The 22,281-nt window shown below is 23.1% G+C and overlaps 1 protein-coding gene across 8 annotated transcripts in view; it reads left to right on the top strand.

Moving 5' to 3' along the window:
• LOC122498829 (actin-binding LIM protein 2) overlaps window positions 1-22,281 on the top strand; it is a 77,387-nt gene that overhangs the window by 29,834 nt on the left and 25,272 nt on the right. For all 8 annotated transcript variants that reach the window (XM_043606778.1, XM_043606775.1, XM_043606781.1 and 5 more), the window contains exons 2-9: window positions 7,483-7,643; window positions 10,231-10,396; window positions 10,720-10,948; window positions 13,904-14,222; window positions 17,828-17,899; window positions 18,211-18,397; window positions 20,794-21,053; window positions 21,173-21,434. In XM_043606778.1, the coding sequence (XP_043462713.1) occupies window positions 7,483-7,643; window positions 10,231-10,396; window positions 10,720-10,948; window positions 13,904-14,222; window positions 17,828-17,899; window positions 18,211-18,397; window positions 20,794-21,053; window positions 21,173-21,434 (1,656 nt within the window). The remainder of the gene's footprint in view (window positions 1-7,482; window positions 7,644-10,230; window positions 10,397-10,719; window positions 10,949-13,903; window positions 14,223-17,827; window positions 17,900-18,210; window positions 18,398-20,793; window positions 21,054-21,172; window positions 21,435-22,281) is intronic.

The following is a 22,281-nucleotide window of genomic DNA, read 5'->3' as shown; positions in this document are numbered from 1 at the left end:
TTGAGATTTTTTTTCTGAAAAATTCTAATTTCACAAAAAAGTCTATTTTCTGAAAAATTTAGGGGGGTAGAAAACGACGAGATAATTTTTTTCCTACTCTAGATATGTCTATCAGTAATAAAAAAAATATAAACAATCATAATTGTTTATAATAATGTACAGCAGTTGAGATTTTTTTTCTGAAAAATTCTAAGTGCACAAAAAAGTCTAATTTCTGAAAAATTTAGGGGGGTAGAAAACGACGAGATAATTTTTTTCCTACTCTAGATATGTCTATCAGTAATAAAAAAAATATAAACAATCTTAATTGTTTATAATAATGTACAGCAGTTGAGATTTTTTTGAAAAATTCTAAGTGCACAAAAAAGTCTAATTTCTGAAAAATTTAGGGGGGTAGAAAACGACGAGATAATTTTTTTCTTACTCTAGATATGTCTATAAGTAATAAAAAAAATATAAACAATCTTAATTGTTTATAATAATGTACAGCAGTTGAGATTTTTTTTCTGAAAAATTCTAATTTCACAAAAAAGTCTATTTTCTGAAAAATTTAGGGGGGTAGAAAACGACGAGATAATTTTTTTCCTACTCTAGATATGTCTATCAGTAATAAAAAAAATATAAACAATCATAATTGTTTATAATAATGTACAGCAGTTGAGATTTTTTTTCTGAAAAATTCTAAGTGCACAAAAAAGTCTAATTTCTGAAAAATTTAGGGGGGTAGAAAACGACGAGATAATTTTTTTCCTACTCTAGATATGTCTATCAGTAATAAAAAAAATATAAACAATCTTAATTGTTTATAATAATGTACAGCAGTTGAGATTTTTTTGAAAAATTCTAAGTGCACAAAAAAGTCTAATTTCTGAAAAATTTAAGGGGGTAGAAAACGACGAGATAATTTTTTTCTTACTCTAGATATGTCTATCAGTAATAAAAAAAATATAAACAATCATAATTGTTTATAATAATGTACAGCAGTTGAGATTTTTTTGAAAAATTCTAAGTGCACAAAAAAGTCTATTTTCTGAAAAATTTAGGGGGGTAGAAAACGACGAGATAATTTTTTTCCTACTCTAGATATGTCTATCAGTAATAAAAAAAATATAAACAATCTTAATTGTTTATAATAATGTACAGCAGTTGAGATTTTTTTTCTGAAAAATTCTAAGTGCACAAAAAAGTCTAATTTCTGAAAAATTTAGGGGGGTAGAAAACGACGAGATAATTTTTTTCCTACTCTAGATATGTCTATCAGTAATAAAAAAAATATAAACAATCTTAATTGTTTATAATAATGTACAGCAGTTGAGATTTTTTTGAAAAATTCTAAGTGCACAAAAAAGTCTAATTTCTGAAAAATTTAGGGGGGTAGAAAACGACGAGATAATTTTTTTCTTACTCTAGATATGTCTATAAGTAATAAAAAAAATATAAACAATCTTAATTGTTTATAATAATGTACAGCAGTTGAGATTTTTTTTCTGAAAAATTCTAATTTCACAAAAAAGTCTATTTTCTGAAAAATTTAGGGGGGTAGAAAACGACGAGATAATTTTTTTCCTACTCTAGATATGTCTATCAGTAATAAAAAAAATATAAACAATCATAATTGTTTATAATAATGTACAGCAGTTGAGATTTTTTTTCTGAAAAATTCTAAGTGCACAAAAAAGTCTAATTTCTGAAAAATTTAGGGGGGTAGAAAACGACGAGATAATTTTTTTCCTACTCTAGATATGTCTATCAGTAATAAAAAAAATATAAACAATCTTAATTGTTTATAATAATGTACAGCAGTTGAGATTTTTTTGAAAAATTCTAAGTGCACAAAAAAGTCTAATTTCTGAAAAATTTAAGGGGGTAGAAAACGACGAGATAATTTTTTTCTTACTCTAGATATGTCTATCAGTAATAAAAAAAATATAAACAATCATAATTGTTTATAATAATGTACAGCAGTTGAGATTTTTTTGAAAAATTCTAAGTGCACAAAAAAGTCTATTTTCTGAAAAATTTAGGGGGGTAGAAAACGACGAGATAATTTTTTTCCTACTCTAGATATGTCTATCAGTAATAAAAAAAATATAAACAATCTTAATTGTTTATAATAATGTACAGCAGTTGAGATTTTTTTTCTGAAAAATTCTAATTTCACAAAAAAGTCTATTTTCTAAAAAATTTAGGAGGGTAGAAAACGACGAGATAATTTTTTTCCTACTCTAGATATGTCTATCAGTAATAAAAAAAATATAAACAATCATAATTGTTTATAATAATGTACAGCAGTTGAGATTTTTTTGAAAAATTCTAAGTGCACAAAAAAGTCTAATTTCTGAAAAATTTAGGGGGGTAGAAAACGACGAGATAATTTTTTTCCTACTCTAGATATGTCTATCAGTAATAAAAAAAATATAAACAATCTTAATTGTTTATAATAATGTACAGCAGTTGAGATTTTTTTGAAAAATTCTAAGTGCACAAAAAAGTCTATTTTCTGAAAAATTTAGGGGGGTAGAAAACGACGAGATAATTTTTTTCCTACTCTAGATATGTCTATCAGTAATAAAAAAAATATAAACAATCATAATTGTTTATAATAATGTACAGCAGTTGAGATTTTTTTTCTGAAAAATTCTAATTTCACAAAAAAGTGTAATTACTGAAAAATTGAGGGTGGTAGAAATCAACGAGACAATTTTTTTCTTACCCTATATATTTCCTTGAGTAAGAAAAAAATTGTATAGTCGTTTTCTACCCCCCTAAATTTTTCAGAAAATAGACTCTTTTGTGAAATTAGAATTTTTCAGAAAAAAAATCTCAACTGCTGTACATTATTATAAACAATTAGGATTGTTTATATTTTTTTTATTACTGATAGACATATCTAGAGTAAGAAAAAAATTATCTTCTCGTTTTCTACCCGCCTAAATTTTTCAGAAATTAGACTTTTCTGTGAATGTAGAATTTTTTAGAAAAAAAATCTCAACTGTTGTACATTATAATGAACAATTAGGATTGTTTATAATTGTTTATTATTTTTTTTTACTCAGGGATATACCCTGTGTAATTTTCAAAAGGTTTGTCGTATGTTTATTGTACTTTTTTAGCTATTTTAAGTGGAGGGGCAAATGCTTGAAATATGAGCGGTGGACGCCTATGGGTGGCTGCTGGTTGCGACTGCTAGTTTCAGCGCGCTAATTATCTAGATAAATATCAAAATTCTTCTCAGAAATTCTATTGTTTTCAAGGATTTTATTAAAATTCTTTGCAAAATTCAATTATTTTCATAAATAACAATATTAATCACGAAAATAAAATTATTTTCAAGAGTTAGAAAATTCTTTTCAGAAATTCAATTATTTTCAAAAATTAAAAAAAAAATTCTCGTCATGATTTCAATTATCTTTATAAATAGCAAAAATCTTCGCTGAAATTCAATTAATTAAAAATTTTTTAATAAAATTCTGCGCAAACAAATTGTTTTTATAAATAATAAAAATTTCCCAGTATTTCAATTATTTACAAATTTTTTCGCAATAATTCAATTATTTTTATAAATAATAATACTGTTCTCAGTAATTTAATTGTTTTCATAAATAATAAAACTCATTGCAAGATTTTAATTATTTTTGATACAATTTTAATCAAATTCCTTGAAAAATGTGATTATTCTTAAAAATTTCATTAAAATTCGTCAAAAGAATTCAATATTATTTAAAAATTTGTTGGTAAAATTCTTTATTTTGAAAAATTTTAGGATAATCTAAATTATTATAAAACATAACAATTTTCTATACCTAAGTTGTTTAATTTTAAAAAGGTTTGAATTTAAAATTTTTGAAAATCTTCATTTCTATGGAAAAATATTAATGATTAAATATTTATTTAAAAAAGAAGTTATTGATGTTTTCGAATAATTTTACAATTTAAGTTTTGAAATAAATGTAATAAAAAATATTTTTGATTATCTAATAATTTTCAGAGTGAATTAGAATATTCTTTAGGTTAAGGGAAAAAGTGAAAATTTTGTGTCTGGAAATCAGGGAAAAGTTAGGGAAAAACAAAATTAAATTTTTGTGGCTACTCTGTCAGTACAATTAATATTTCTAAACTTTGAATTCTATATATGGTCAGTTTTGTCAGAATCAATTTCTAAAAGTAAAAAAACATTTTGCGACAAGGTTCACAGACACGAAAAATGATTTCCGTTCGGTTAATTTATAAATAATTGTACAGTAAATACACTTTGAAGGAAATATAAAAAAAACAAGACAGCAGAGTAATTTAGCTTTAAAATATTCAACCGCTGGTTGTAAAAGCTGTTACTTTCGCACAATAAATTCCTTTGTATTAGGCCCACGTCCGGCCACTGACATTGAGATGCAAAAAGCGGAATTGCCTATAAAGAAGTGAAAAAGACTATTTTTTGTTTGTAACTTTTACATCACTATGTTGGAAACATAAACAGCACTCTCTCTTTTTTCTTGTCGCTTATTTATTTACGTGATCGTTTTGGTCGGAAGGAAATTGTAAAGAGTTAAACTGGAATGTCGTGTGATATGACTCATGCACCTGGCTAGGCTGACCGTGCCCAGTCAAGAAAATCATCTTGCACTTTTTATGAGATTGCCAACTGTTACGTGCTCTGCATGCAACATTCAATCGATGATGCATGAAGACAATAGAGGATTGACCTTAATTCGAAAACACTTTTTTTTTTTTTGACAAATTTTTACTTTTTTCTTGCGCGGAGTGCCAAATTGAAAATATTTAATTAGGAGTCATTTTAATTACGCGATTTGTACCCATATTATATCTCGCTTATTCGATAATTCAATTATAACTTTTCTCGCTTCGAGTTATTGCACCATTACAATTTTCATCTCCTCCACTTTTGACTAATTAAATTAGTATCTCTGCCATTTGCTGAATACCATTAATCTAAAAAAAAATTATTTTCAATTGTATGTTTCATTTTTAAATTTTATTAACGTCTGTGTCAGTGAAAAATAACTTAATTCTATTGAAGAACTGCCATAAAGTTATTACTTATAAATCATTTTATAAAGTATATATTTTGAAAAATTTTAATTTCTGTTGAAATTAGTTTCAATTTTTAAGATTTTAACGCAATTCTTTAAAGGAATTCAACTGTCTTAATAAATATTAAAATTCTTTCCAGAAATTCAAATATTTTCAAAAATTAAAACAAAATTTTTGTCAACATTTTAATTATCTTTATAAATAGCAAAATTCTTCGTCGAAATTCAATTATGTTAAGGAATTTTTATAAAATTCATTGCAAAATTCAATAATTTTTAAAACTGAAAAAATTCTTCGCAGAAATTCAATTATTATCAAAAAAATCGAAAAAAAATTGTCAACATTTCAATTATCTTTAAAAATGAATAGCAAAATTCTTCGACAAAATTCAATTATGTTAAAAATTTAAAAATAAATTCTCGTCAAAATCCCAATTATCTTTGTAAATAACAAAATTTTCCCAAAGTTCAATTATTTTAAAAAATGACAATAAAATTTTTGTCCTAATTTCAACTATTTTCAAAATCTACTATTTTAATAAAATTTTCCGAGAAAAATTCAATTATTTAAAAAAAAAATTAATAAAATCGTAGACAAACATTTAATTATTGTCAAAAATAATAAAAATTCCACAGGAATTCAATTATTTTTAAAAGAAATAATTATACCAAAATACTTTTATAAGTTGTTTAAGTTCAAAAATGTTTGAATTTGGAATTTTTGAATGTGAAGGAACCCGAACATTTTTTTTTAGTAAAATTTTTTCCTTTATTTTCTAAAAATTCAAAAATTTTCGTTTTCAATGAAAATTTGTAATTGACAAATAGAATTTTTAAACATTTGTTTCGTTTATTGTTAAAAAAACTTTGAATTTTATTAAAACAATAATTGTAATTTAAAAATTGAAATAATGTAAATTATTCCCTTATGAAAATTGAAAATTTTCTACAAAAATATTAAGAAACGAGAATATATGTAATGTTTTTTCCCCAAAATAAAAGAATGAGTTTGTATACAATATTGTTATTGAAAAAAAAAATTATGCATAAAAAAAATTTTGATAATATTTTACACGAACTTAGATTCAATTACTTTCCAAAAAAATTTAAAAATTCACTGGAATTGCATTATTTAAAAAAAAATTTGCATAAATGTTTTCGTAAAAATCAAAAGCTTTAAAATTTGGCATTAAATTCTTTGGAGTTATTCAATTATTTTCATAATTTTTAAAAATTCCTTTCAGGGATTTAATTATTTTCATAAATAATTAAATCATGCGGAGAAAGTCAACTATTTTCATAAATAACAATATTCATCACAAGAATTCAATTATTTTCAAAAATTTTAATAAAATTCATTTCCAAATTTCATATTTATTTTCTAAAAGTTTCCAAAAGAATAAAATTATTTAAGAACAATTTCGACAAAATTCTACACGAATATTCAATTATTTTCTAAAATAATGAAATTTTCACAGTAATTCAATTATTAAAAATAGGATTTGCATAAATTTTTTCGAGAAATATCAATTGTTTGAAACTTTTTTTTTTAAATTCTTCGCAATAATTCAATTATTTTCATGAATAATAAAACTCATCGCAGAATTTCAATTATTTGAAAAATATCAAAGAACTTTTTTGAAAATAATAATAAAAAATAATTGATTTTAATAATGTAGAATTTTAGTTAAAAATTGTAGAAAATAATAATTAAATTGAAATATTCATTATAAGTTATTGAATTTCAAAAGGTTTGAATTTAAAATTTTAAAAATCTTATTTCCCATGGAAAATTAATAATGATTAAATATTTATTTAAAAATTAAGATATTTTTTATAATTTAAAAAAACGAAAAATAACTACTTACCTACAGTGTTTATAATTTCGAAAAGAATAAGTTTTCAATTGTAAAAATTATCTGGTTATATATTAAAATTTACAGGAAAAAAATATAAAATATTCAACCATCGCCCGCGTGCTACCTAATAACACAAATTTCAAAATAAAATGACAATGCTTAGATAATGTGAATATTTTTTTTCTTTAATTTAACGTTCATATTATTTTGTATTACATTCATTACGCCTTAGCAGACAAACACGTTGAGAATTTTAATCATATTGTGATTCATTCATTGAATCGCAAATGCAAATAATTACACTTGCTTTATAATGTGAATTAACGAGTGACAAGTGTTTTATTTATTTACGAGGATATTTTTATTTTTTAATGAATTTTTCTCTTCTTTTTCTAGCGTTAAAATTGAAAAATAATAATCGTCTCCTTGTGAAATTATTCTTTTTTTATCTGATATATTTATATATATATATTTGACATCTTGAAATGTATCGTTGAGTTATTATTTATGATTTTACAGCTATTTTCAGTCATTGTTTATCGGAATTATTGTTGATAACATTGTTTCTGTTTCAGGAAAGACCTTCTGTCAGTCTTGCAAGAAGAAATGCAGCGGGGAAGTGTTACGTGTACAAGATAAATACTTTCACATCGCGTGCTTCAAATGTGCGCAATGCAATTCGAGTCTCGCGCAGGGTGGATTTTTTGCAAGAGAAGGTTCCTATTATTGCACCAAGGTACTAAATTGCTTTTAAATTGCGTGTTGAATTGTTAAAACGAAGCTATTTCTTCAAAAAAAAATATTTTCTAACATTTAAGATAAAGATAAAAAATCGAATAATTTTTGGTTTTTTAAAATTGGTTTAGTAGATTTCGAGAAAAGTGTCTCCCCGTTTTCAAAAAAGTGTTTTCAAGAAAAACGCGTTTAAAGTTTTCGAAGCGTTTTACATTCTATTTATAAAAGTTGCTATAACTTTTTTTTTGCATATTTCTTCAAAAATGTTTTCGGACAGTAATTTTATGAATATTGTAAAGCAAAGAAAGAAAAATCGAATTTTTTACAATCCTTGACCAGAAAGTCCCCTTAAACTTTCTTTTATTTAAAAAAAATTAATTCTTAATTACGCAAATATTTCATTCCCATCATTTTTCTTTTTTGTATAGTAATTTTTAAAAATGTTTAAATAGAAAAAAATGACACTAAAAACTACTTTTTTATGTTTGAGACTTTGCACTACTTTAACTCCTCTAATGGCTAAAATAAGAAAATTCTCAAAAAATTTTATAAAACTCCTTCAAACGATTTAATTATTGTCAAAAATTTTCGAAATTCAATTATTTTAAATATCTACTATTTTAGTAAAAAAATTACTAAAGGAATTCAATTATTTAAAATAAATCTAACAAAACTCTTCGCAAACATGAAATTATTTTTACAATTAACACAATTTTAACGAGAATTCAATTATTTACGAAAGTTTTTATTTATGTAATTCTTGGCAAAAATTCAATTATTTTCACAAAGTGTAAAATTTTTTCAGGAGAATTCAAATAATTTGTAATTTTGAATAACAATTTAATGACAATTTGTAATAAAATTCTTCGCAATAATTCAATTATTTTTATAAATAATAAAAAAACACTTCTCAAAACTTCAATAATTTTCGAAATTTTTAATAAAATTCTTTGCAAGAATTCAATTATTTTTATTAATAAAAAAACTCATTACAATATTTCAATTATTTTTAATACGATTTTCAATAAATTTCTCGAATAATGCAAATATTTCTAAACATTTTATTAAAATTCTTCAAAAGAATTGAATTACTTTAAAAAATTTCAATTAAACTCTTTTTGAGAATTAAATTATTATCAATACAATTTAAATTCAATTCAAAAGAATTTAATTTTTTTCAACATAATATAATTTTCGTCGAAATTCACTTATTTTCGAAAATTTCGATAAATTTCTGGCCAAGGATTCAATTATCTTCATGAATAGTAAAATTCTTTCTAGAAATTCAATTATTTTTAAAAATTTTATTAAAATTTTTAGTAAAGATTCAATCACTTTTATAAATAACAAAATTTTTCGCAGGAATTTCAATATTTTTAATACAAATTTTATAAAATTTGTTTACAAGATTTAATTCATTTCTAAAATTTTAATGAAATTCTTCGAAAGAATTCAATTATTTTTTAATACAATTTAAATTAAATTAAATTAAAATTCTTTAAAAATATTTAATAGCAATTAATTTTTTAATAAATAAAAAAATTCTTTGCAAGAATTGAATTATTTTCCTTAATAATAAAACTCATTGCAAGATTTCAATTATTTTAAACACAATTTTAAATGAATTTCTCGAAAAATGCAATTATTCTTAAATATTTTATTAAAATTCTGCGAAACAATTTAATCATGTTAAAAAAATTTGATTGAACTCTTTGTAATGATCCGATTTTCAAAAATATTCAATTATTCAATGAATTATTTACTTTTTGTGTTAAAATAATTGAATTCTCGTAGATGTTTCGAATAAGAATTGGTTTAAAATTGAATTTCAGTTAAAATTTTACAAAATAATTAAATATTAAAAGCGTTATAGTGTGAATTTTTCGAAATAATTAAATTTCAAAAGATTTTTAAATTGAAATCTTTAAACTTTTTTAATTGTTTCAAAACTGTAATAATATTTTGGAAGATTATTAATTTACTATTTTTTATAAGAATTTATTGTGAATAATTTTATATTTCAAAAATTTCAACCAAAAATATGATTGAATTTTGTAAGAATTGCAGTTGTAATTTTTAGAAACAATTAAAATTTATTTGTTTTACTTTTAAAAAATATTTTTAAATCGTATTGTTGAAGAATTTAAAATTATTATTTAGAAAATAATTCCATTTTGCAAAAATTTAGAATTGAAGTTATCAGCAGGATAAAAAAATTATAAATATTTTTTATGAAAAGTAGGAGAAAGTCAGGAAAATGAAATAAGAAATCAAATTTTTGTGAATCATCTAAAACGATTTTATATTTTATTTTATAAATTTAATTTTTCGATAGTTACTTGTTACTGCTTTTTCTCAGTCTTAATGCAACTTTTTGCTGAGCTTTAAAATTAATTTTCCAGTGCAAAGCCTGTGTTAATAATTTATAAATGCTCGAGTAATGAAATTGAAATAGTTGATAATACTACAACAGTGATAAAAGTGATACATAGTAATAAAAATAAATTATTTATTAATAGCATAATGGGTCATAAATATTGCAACAGGGAATTGACGCTAAAAATAACTGAAATTATTTTCCCTTTCAGGATTATCGCGAGAAATGGGGTACGAAGTGTGCAGGCTGCGGGGAATACGTTGAAGGCGATGTAGTCACTGCAGGAGAAAAACATTCGTTTCATCCAAATTGTTTTCACTGTCAGAGATGCAGGAAGCCTCTTTTAGGACAAGGAACTAAAGTAACTTTAGTTCAAGGTGAGATGAACGAGAATAAATTTTTGTTTTATAGTTATTTTTCGTCTCGAAAGAGAAAGAAAAGGAGAGAAGAAGAAAAAGAAAAAGTATAGTTTGAATTTTTTTAAGATCTATTTTTTAATTTTGATTGTCATTAATTGGATGACAATCTAAATTTGTTGTCACTTTAGATTCAAGTGGAAAAAAATGTGTGACAATGAAAATTGAATTGAAGGAAGTAATATTATAGATGGCATTGAATTTGATTGTTTAGAAATTTGATACTAATCGATACGTAATTATCGTGCAGGGGGTGATTAAATTTTGTTGATTTTTGTTTGTAGGACAAGCTCTGTGTCATCGATGCGTTAGTATTCCAATACGTGAAGCATCAACTCCAGTAGGTAATTCGCAGGCTACAGGTAATGGATCTAATGATCCTGGGGCATGCGCTGGTTGCAGGCAACAATTACGAGAAGGTCAGGCCTTGGTTGCGCTTGACCGACAATGGCACGTCTGGTGCTTCAAATGTCACAGCTGCGATACCGTTCTTCACGGGGAATACATGGGAAAGTAAGTTTCAACCCTCCATCAACGTCTTATCAAACACATTCCTCTTCATTTTTCCTCCTCACATTTCAATTTTCCTGTCTGCTAATTCTCACTTTATGTACGGAAAAGATAAAATAACTTTTACTATACTCACAAAATAAAATCTTTACTGTTTGAAAATTTTTATAAACTTTGACTATTTCCGGAGAGTGAATTTTAATCAATCCAAAGTTAAATTTAGTATTAAAATTTGATAAAGTTTCCACAATAATTAATAATAATTTATTTTCATTCTATTTCTTACAAGGATTTTTCAATATTTTGTTAAATCTATTATAGTTGAATTCTCCATCTTCTAGCTAAAATGCTTGATTGCTAAAATGGATATTTTTTCATCCTTAGTAAAAAGTGATAAAAATCCCAGACCGTTCAGGTTTTTCTTTGGAAATAGTAAACTTACTTTATATTTTTTTCAATTTACTCAAGTTTTTCCTCTTTGGAATGTTTCTCCATTTAAGACAAATATTACCCTATTTTATAAAGTTTATTTAAAAAAAAAGTCTTCAATTTGGAAAATGTTTTCCAAGTTTGTCCACTTTCTTTTTGTCAATTATATCAAAAAATTGCGTTATTTTAAAATTACAGACCTCGGATAGTGTTACTTTTTTTTGACTTTTCTTTCAAATATTGCAACAAAATTGATTTTATAAAGTGTTTCATTTAAATGTTGTAAAATCAAATTTTGAAGAATTTTAATTGCAAATTTTGAAAATAATTGAATTCTCAAAATTTTTAATGAAACATCTTTAAATGAAAAGTTTTAAATTTTAGAGAAATTTTATTAAAAGTGTATTGGGAAGTAATCGTTACAAACGATTACGAAAATAATTTTTAAAACAGTAATTCTTAGAATTTTTTTATTCTAATTTTTTAAAATTCAATTATATTTAATATTTTCCAATATATTGTCAAAAATTATCTGTTAAGAAAGTTAATTACTTTCAAAATAATACATTACAATATTTTTAAGAAATAAATTTTTAGAATTTTTTTATCATATTTCTTAAAAATTCAATTCCTTTCAAAAAAAGTAAATTATAATTTTTAAAAAATCTACTGTTTTAGATTCATCATTACAATTTCAGAGATTTTCATATTTGCTGTTAAAATTCTTAAAAACATGATTTTTCTTAATATTTTCCATAAATTCGTTTTAATAATTCAATTATTTCCATAAAATTTAGATAAATATCAATTATTTGGATTTTTTTTACTTAAATATAATTTAGAAATCTATTATCTTTCAAAACTTATTTTTATATATTTTAAAAAAATTAATTTTAAGAATTTTTTTTATTTTAATTTTTTAAACACCAACAATTTTTAAACTGTTTCAATATTTCTGGTTATATATTTTTAATAATTCACTTTAACAACTTCAAGAAAAAACCATGAAGAGTTGCAGTTACAATTATTATAAAAAATTGAATTTTTGTATTTAAATAATTGAATTTCTTGAGGAAATTTGAAAAAATTGTTAAAAATAATAATTATAGTAAAAATCTATTTGAGTAAGAGTTTCAGAAACGTGCCACCCAAAGCTTGAAAATTGTTATTTTTTTCTAAATGTTAATTTTCATGTAGCATTTTATATGAAAAATTGCTATGTAAAAGGATTTTGCAAAACAAAATTTTTTGCTCGTGTTATTATTAACAATTAAATAATTTTACTACTTTAAAAAAAAAAAAATTTAAGAAAAAATTGTTGACCGATTTCAATTTTATCCATGAAATTTCAAGTAAAAAAAAATTCTACTTATTTTTTAAACCTTTATGAATATTATTCCGAAGAGAGGAGAAATAGCACGCATTGAGAAGTAGATAAAATAAAAATTTTTTGATTACCGCGTATGAAATAATTCACACTTAATACATTTATTCGCATTCGCCAAGAAAAATTAGACTTTTTTTCAACTGTAAATTTCGTAGGTAAAGAGGTTTTTTTACATATTTTTTTTTTATAAATAAACAACTTTTTTGTTTATTAAAATTCAATATTTTTCAACAAAAAAATTTTCTTTTAAAATTAAAATCGGCCAATAATTTTTTCTAAAATTTATTTTTTAAATAAAAGTATTAAAAATATTCAATTGTTAATAATACGAGCAAAAAAAAAAAATACTTTTTTTTGTCGAAATCCTTTTACATGGTGATTTTTTATATAAAATGCTACATGAAAATTAACATTTAAAAAAATAATAATTTTCAAGTTTTTGGTGGCGTATTCATTTAATAAAAATTAATTAATTATTTATTAAATTTATTTGTCAAAAATAATTGATTTAGAGGAGAAGTTTAATTCTAGAATATAATGAACAAAATTTTAAAAAGGGTTATAGATGTAATTATTAGGAACAATTAAATTACAGAAGGTTAAAAATTGAAATTAAAGAAATTTCAATCCCTGTGAGAAAAAAGGAGTATTTAAATATTTATTTAACAAAATTATTGCAGTCTTGAATAATTGTATTTAGAAGTCAGTAGTAGGTCAGGGAAATATAAAACGAAATTTTTTGTGAGAATACTAAATAAAATAAATGACCTTCTGAATCTCTTTTTTATATCTTTAATCGACTAAAACGACTTTTCTGGCGCCTTAAAGTCGATCCGAGACCAGAAATTGAGATAAGAAAGTAATCGAATAAGAAGTTCGGAAAATGATAATGAATAATATACCCACCTATGCTAATTAATTAAATTAAATATTTGATTATTGAGTAGAGTTAAATCCTTCCATAATTTAGTTGATATTATTAAATAAATGATCATAGGAAGGTGGAAAATTGAATAAAAAATGCAATGTTATATTATTTTATTAACGACAAAATTGAATAAATTAATTACTAAATTTGTTAAAAAATATACTTTAATTGATAAATTTATGAATTTAATTACAAAAATGAAATGAATTTTCAGAGATGGGGTGCCTTATTGTGAGAAAGACTATCAAAAGCAATTTGGCGTGAAGTGTGCCTATTGCAATCGTTATATTAGTGGAAAGGTACTTCAGGCTGGTGAGAATCATCATTTTCATCCAACATGCGCGAGATGTACGAAATGCGGCGATCCTTTCGGCGACGGAGAAGAAATGTACCTTCAAGGTGCTGCAATCTGGCATCCACGCTGCGGTCCCGGTCCCACCGGTTCCAATGGAATTGTCAATGGTCATGGCGAACCTCACACACCACAGCACAGAGAATCCGAGCGTATTTCTAGCAGTGCTTCGGAAATGCAGGTAAGAAATACCACGAAGGTCAGTTTATTTATTGTAAGTCACGTTTTTTTTTCTTTTTTTTTCAACAGAATTTCTAAACGTGCTTCTTTATGTCATATTATTATTATTATTTTTTAAGAAGTCAATCACCTTCTCAAGAAATACCCTTTTCAATATTGAATGGCAATTCCTTTTATTTAAAAAAAATGGATTAATTTATTTACATAGTTCTTGAAATAAGATCAAAAACGCTTTTTCCAATTTTTAATATATGTTGAGAATTTTTATATCTGGTAATTTTATTATTCCTATATTTTTTAATGTCAACATGTTTTAAAATTGTGAATTATTTTTTGAAAATTAGGTTTTTAATTATCAGATTCTAGATTTCAATTATTTAAATATTCAAATATTAAGTAAAAATTAATTAGAAAATCAATTTTAATCTCAGCTAAATATAAAAAATTTTTTGAAATTGGAATATCTTTTTGAGAAAATATATAAACCTAATAAATTTTTATGAAGTAATTTAATTGTGTAATTTATGGGGAGATTCCACTGACTTTTAAGTTTTTTTCAGAGATTTTTTTTCATGTTAAAAAAATATCTATTACTAACATTTTTTTATAATAAATCATAAGCATTAAAGTAAGCGAAAAAAATTGTTTTTCAAAATGAAGTCTCAGAAAGTAGTTGCCGAAAGTGGTCCTCTTTAAAAGTTTGTTCTCAATTTTTCTCTGCAACGATTAATCAAAAACGAAAAAATTAAAAAGTTTCTTAATCTGTACCGTTTTGGCTATCGTTTTGGCTAGAATCAAAAATATTTATTTAGAAAAAACCGAATGACTGACTTTTTAATTTTTCGACCATAATTTTGCAACTTAAATTGTTCATAGCTTTTTTCAATATTACTGGATTTTTAAAATCCTAAACGACTTTGAAATCACCACGAATTCTTATACAAAACCTTCAATTTTTTATCTTTCTGATAACAAATTTCTTTTGAAATAAATTAATTCTTGTAGAACTATCATAAAATTATTACTTATAAAGTATTTACTCAATAATTTTACTTAAACATTTTAAAATTAATTGAATTTTAAAACAGTTGTGTTTACAATTTTTCTAAGTTAATTATTTACAAAAGGTTTCAATTTTAAATTTTAGAAAATTTGAATTTTGGATAAATTTAATTAGAAATTTTAAAGAATTTGGATCTTTAACAAATTTTAATAATTTAAATTCTACTGAAATTAGTTCAATTTTTTAGTATATATATTTAATTAAATATTCAAAATAATAGATTTATAGAAAAAAAATTGAATTTTGGAGAAGTTACAAATGATTGCAGAAATTCAATTATTTTCAAATGTAATAAAATTCTTCGCAAAAATTCAATTATGTTAAAAAATTTTTTAAAAGTCTCGTCAAAATTTCAATTATCTTTATATAAATAATAAAAGTCCTTCTCAAAATTCAATTATTTTCAAAAAATTATTATAAAATTCTTGGCAAAATTTCAATTATTTTCAAAAATTTTCCTTAATTCAATGATTTTCAATTTCTACTATTTTAATAAAATTTACCAAAAGAATTCAATTTTTCAATAAATTATTTATTTTTGTATTTAAGTGATTGAATTCTCGTAGAAATTTCTAATAGAAATTGATTTAAAAATATATTTCAGTTAAGGTTTTAGATATTAATTGAATATTAGAAGCATTATAGGGTGAATTTTTAGAAATAATTGAATTTTGAAGAGGTTTCAAGTTAAAATCTTTAAAAATCTGAATTTTTCATATTTTTAATTAACAATTCTATAGAACTAATTTTTTTTGAAAAATTTTAATTCCAATTCTGTTGAAATTAGTTTAAAATGTTAATATAGTATATTTAATTATTTAATTACAATTACTAAATATAATTGATTTAGAGAAGAATTTTAGTTCAAAACTAAAAAAGAATAATTGAATTTCGGAGATGTTACAAATTACAGCAATCTTTAGAAGTAATTTTATTTTTATTTTATTTATTTTTATTTATTTTTATTTATTTTTATTTATTTTTTTTATTTTATTTTTTTAGTTTTTATTTATTTATTTATTTTTTTTATTATTTTTTTATTTTTTTATCTTTGAAAATCTTAATTTTTCATATTCTTAACTAACAATTCTGTAGAATTAATTTATTTATAAATTGAACTGAATTTTTTTTCAAATTATTCAAAGTTTTTGTTTTCTATATTTGATTGAAGAATTGAAAATTGAAGAATTTTAAAAAATTGAAATTTCGTAATAATCGAAAATTCGTAAAATTGAATTGTTAATAATGTAAATAAATGTAATAGAATATTTTGTTGTGTATCTTATCATTTTGAGAGTGAATCAGAATATTAAAAAAAGTCCATATTTTTAAATACTTTTGCTGGTGCGAGCCCTTTAAAAAAAATGTGTGACAAAAGTTTTAGAGAGGACCGAGGCAGACATTTTCATTTTGAAAAAAAAATATTTTTCGATTACTTTAAGACATGTATTTTATTATAAAAAAATTTTTAGTAATAAATATTTTTTTTTTGCTATTAAAAAAACATCTCTGAAGAAAACCTCAAAGACAGTGTAATCTCTCCGTAAATTCTTATAATTTTTTTACTTTCCAATTAGCTTGAAAGATTAATCATATAGGTGATAAGTCAAATACTAAATAAAATTGTCGCGTTTAGTAAAATATTGAATATTACTAAAACATGTCAGAAGAAAAAAAGTCTCGATTTCTTAAGTCGCTAGAAAATCCCGAATTTGAAATATAAGCTTATCAGCTTCATTTTAATTACTTTTGTAGAATATTGCAATCGCGATTTAAAAAAAACTACATATATGTAAGTGTGTGTAAATAAAAATAAAAGTGTGTGCACTTTTATCAAAATCAGTAATTGGCTTCTCGAATCGATGCAATGACGATTTATTTATATTGTCAAAGTGCCAAGCTGTAAAATAAAAGCCTCAATTCAAATATTTATAATATGAATTTTTCGAAACGCGTCTTTTCAAAATTCACAATTTGAATCAATAAGTGCACGTTACTGTTTTTTTATTTGATTTTCATACATGTATTTTTCAGTATTTTTCCTTTTTTTTCACCCGGTTTATTTTTGAATATACATATCTTTAATTTTTATACGTATATAATATGTTTTCCAAGTATTTTTGAGTGTATTCTTTTCTCAAGTATTTCGATTTTTTGTGTACAATCTTCACCTAAGGGTAATTTTAATTGTTTTATATGCATAGAGGAGAGTGTATAGCACGCTTTTTACGAGAGATTTTTCACAATTGAAGAGTTGGTAATATTTTGTTAGAAAAAGTAAAATTTCCTTCTTTCTTTATTCAAGTTTGAAAACGAAGTTTTTAAAAGTTTAAAAAATAGTTTCTGTAATTTTTCGGTTTTATAGAAAATTAAAATTGATAGTTTTTGAAAAAATGTTTGTATCTATATTTGAATTTGCTCTTCAATTGCGTTACATAAGAGTTTATTCTTTTTTTTGTTGATATATTATATTTGATTTAATTTATGTTATTTATTGCTTTGTTAATTTATTCGTTTATTTTTCGCATGATCATTGTGTATAGTTTTCATTGAGGTCACGCACGCCAAGCCTGAATGGATCTCTGTGCAGCCCTTACAGCAGCCTCAGTCGCAAGGTATGCCATTGTGCCTATTTTTTATTTAAGCAAAAACTTGGAAAAAAATATATGATCACCAGTTCACACTGCTTTTCTTTGCGTTCTTGGTTACAAAGTTTTGTCGATTTATATATATATAGAAAGAGAGCGCGCTCGTTTGCTTTTTAGTTTTCATTTTGCGCAGCCTAGTCTTTGAACTAGTATTTGAAAAGAAAATAGTAGTAGTTTTTCAATATAATTGTTTTTTTATTATTATTGCATTTAGGGAATTCTTCTAAGCGGAGGGTAAATTTTGAATGTTTTTTTGTTAATTGCATTAATTCCCTCAGTACTATCCAGCGAGAACCGGAAGTCCTGGCTTGATTCTACGAGAATATGGACGCGGTGGTCCCGAAGATGTTTCTAGGATTTATACGTACTCGTACTTGACTGAAACTCCTAGTCAAGGATATTTGAGACGTCCAATTCAACCGTATGATAAACCTCCCACGAGTCCTCATTTTCACAGACCAAGCTGTAAGTATTTTTAATATTTATTAAATTATCAACAAACTTCAGACAGTTTTTGAATATGATTTTGCAAAAGATGAATCTATTCGAAAAAACTAATTTCTTTCTATGAAATCTGAGTTATTTTTTGTTTGTTTTTGTATCTAAACAACGTTACCACAGGTCAGGGAAAACAGGAAAAAGTCAGGGATTTTTATTAAAAGTACTGGAAAAAATTAAATTTTTAGAATTTATAAGAAAATTCTGAATTTTTATGTCTTTTTGTTTGCCTCATAAACTATGAAATTACCACGAATTCAATTTTTTTTTCTGTTTCTGACAATAATTTCTTTTTAAATAAATTTATTTTTCAAGAATGATCATAAAATTCTTATTTAGAAATTATTTAGTGAATAATTTTACTTCAATACTTAAAAATTAATTGAATTTTAAAAGAGTTGCGTTTAAAATATTCATAAATAGATGAATTTAAAAAGGTTTCAAATTCAAATCTTTGAAATTTGAATCTTTAATACTTTTAATCAACAATTCTAAAGAATTAATTTTTTTTGGAAAATTTTAAATTTAATTTAGTTTAAATTAGTTTAAATTCTATATTTAACTATTTTTAAAATTTAATAACGCAATTCTTCGAAAAAATTCAATTATATTCATAAATAACAGAAATTGATCCAAAAATTCAATTATTTTTAGAAATTTTAATAAATAAATTCTTTGCAAAATTCAATTATTTTTGCAAATAACAATTTTCTTCAAAAGAATTAAATTATTTTTAAAAGTAATAACATTCTTAAGAGAAATTCAATTATTTTAAAAAATTTGAAATAAATTTCTTGGCAAAATTTTAATTATTTGCAAACTTTTTCGAATTCAATGATTTTCAATATTTATCCTACTATTTTCATAAAAATTTTTCAAAAGAATTAGATTAGTTAAAGAAAACTTTAATTAAATTTAAAATTAATTAATAATTATAAAATATTAATAACATAACATTAATTATTTTCATAATTGATAAAATTTTCACAGGAATTAAATTATTTAAAACACAATTTTCATAAAATTTTCCAAAAATAGTGAATTATTTGGAAAAATCTAAATAAAATTCTGTACAAGAATTCAATTATTTTCATAAATAATAAAATTTTTTCACTGGAATTCAATTATTTAACAAATTTTAATAAAATTCTGAACAAGAATTCAATTATTTTCATAAATATTAAAATTCTTCTCAGGAATTCAATTATTTTCATAAATTATAAAATTCTCATTAGGAATTTAATTATTTTCATAATTCATAAAACTCATCGCGAATTTCAATTACTTTTAATACAATTTTAAATAATTTCCTCAAAAAATGCTACTATTCTTAATTAATTTTATTAAGATTCGTCGAAAGAATTATTTTAGAAACTTGTGATAAAATTCTTTATAAGAATTCAATTTAAAGAAATATTCAATTATTTAATAAATTTTTTATTTTTGTATTTAAATAATTGAATTCTCCTTGAACTTTGAAATAAAAATTTATTTAAAAATTAAATTTAGTTAAATTTTGTATGATAATTGGATATTAAAAGCATTATAGCATGAATTTTTAGAAATAATTGAATTTTGGAAATGTTTCAAATTCAAGTCTTTGAAAATATAAATATTTTGTATTTTTAATAAACAATTTTGTAGAATTAATTTTTTTGAAAATTTTTAATTCCAATTTTTTTGAAATTATTTGAAGTTTTTATATTCTAATATATATTTAATTGGAGAATTTTCGAATAATCGAAATTGTGCGTAAAATTGAATTGTAAACAAATGGGTTTGAAAATTTTCAAAGGAGTTTTTCAAAAATTAAAAAAAAATAATTGATTCAAAGAAGAATTTTAGTTAAAAATTCTAGAAAATAATAATTGAATTGAAATAGTGGAAATAATTTCGAAGAAATTTCAGTAACAATATGCTTATAATATAAAATAATAATTTTATCACTCGGTAGTCTTTTATAATAATAAATTCTTTTATTGAATTTAGAAGTTTTAAAAATCCTAATTTCTGTGAAAAAATAATATTTATTTAAAAATAAAGTTATTGATGTTTTCGAATAATTTGACAATTAAAGAAATTCGCAAATAAATGTATTCGAACATTTTTTTTTTTGAGTGTTTAATAATTTTTAGAGTGAATCAAAAAAAGGGAGAAAGTAGGATTAGGGAAAAAGTGCAAATTTTGTCTGAAAATCAGGAAAAAGTCAGAGAAAGACAAAATTTAATTTCTGTGGCAACCCTGTTAAATTTAGCTTTGGAATTTTAATTCAAAGAAGATTTTTCGTATTATTTGTGAATTTACTTGACTGTCTCGTATAAAAAAGTACAGAGAATGATAAAAATGAATCTTGATATGAATAGCCTCGCGTTCGATAAGAAGTAGCGGTGGACGTAGCAGTCGATCGGGAATGAGAGCTTTAGTTGATGCACTTAGCGATACGAGACCAAAATCACCCGTGAGCCAAGTAGATAACGAAGAACCAATCGAATTGGCGCATTATCCTGATGCAATGAAACCGTCGCCCGGCTCTCAACCGCCGATCGAAAGAGATGATTTCCCGGCCCCACCTTATCCTTACACTGATCCTGAGAGACGAAAACGATGGTCGGATACATATAAGGTATTATTTCCTTTTTCTTCTTCTTTATACAAATACATTATTATCTACAAATAATTTAGACTTCAATTTAGATATTGAAATACCATTATTTATTGAAATGAGTGTTTGTATTATTCAAGGGCGTACCTGAATCTGACGATGAAGACGAAGTAGATCATAAAAGTTACATAAAGGAAGTGGAGCAAAAATTGAAAAAGGAGCATGACGAGTTGAGCAAAATTGACACGGGAATTGCTAAGGTCTTTTTACAAGATCGAGAGAAAGATCGGGAGAATCTTAGACATAAGGCGGCTAATGTTGATCCTAGAAATGCCTCGAGAACGCCATCAGCTGCTCGCGAACCGACCTATCGATTGCGATACGAGAGTCCTGTTGGTGCCTGTAAGTATTTTATCAGTTTTTTTCTTACATTTCTACTCTTTTCTTCATTTCTTGTATTGTTTTAATGTTAAACAGGCCTCGGATATTATGACTTTTTCGACTATTTTCGAATAATGCGACTTTTATCAACTTATATTAAAAAAAATTGCGACTTTTCTTTCAAATTTTCCAACAAAATACCACAATTTTTATATGAAATGCAACTTATTTCTATTTTTATTTTTATATAGTGTAAAAAGTATAACTATAGACAAATTTTTAAAAAGTTATTCTTGATTCATTTTTCTAATTAAATTTTTAAAATATACCATTAAACAGATTTTGAATGATTGAGATTTTGTAAAATTTCATTGAAAATAAATCATTTTTCTTCAAGTATTTTATTAGTTTTTAAAAATTATTTTTAAAGAATTTTAATTTAAAATTTAGAAAATAATTGAATTCCTCAAAAATTTTGATGAAAAATCTTCAAGTGTAAATTTAATAAAAATTAAAATTAATGAAAATTAGATTGTAAAAATAATATTAAAATATTTTTTTAAAAAAACTAATTCTCAGAATTTTTTCATTTTAATTTTTTAAAATTCAATATTTTCGATTACATATTTCCGAAAATTCAAATGCATACAAAAAATATTAAAATTTTTTAGAATCATTTTTAACATTTTGAAAGAAATAATCGTATTCAAAATTTTTAATTAAAATTCTTAAAAAAATTAATTATTTTAAATTATACAAAAATTCTTTTTAGAAATTAAATTATTATTTTCGAAAAATGATATTACAATATTTATAAAAAAAATGTAATTGAAAAAATATTGTCTAGTGTCTTTCAAAAATTATTTAG

This window comes from Leptopilina heterotoma, unplaced genomic scaffold (assembly GCF_015476425.1).
Source record: "Leptopilina heterotoma isolate Lh14 unplaced genomic scaffold, ASM1547642v1 Lhet_16, whole genome shotgun sequence".
In the NCBI taxonomy this organism is placed as follows: domain Eukaryota; kingdom Metazoa; phylum Arthropoda; class Insecta; order Hymenoptera; family Figitidae; genus Leptopilina; species Leptopilina heterotoma.
This window is presented reverse-complemented; position numbering and strand designations above follow the sequence as displayed.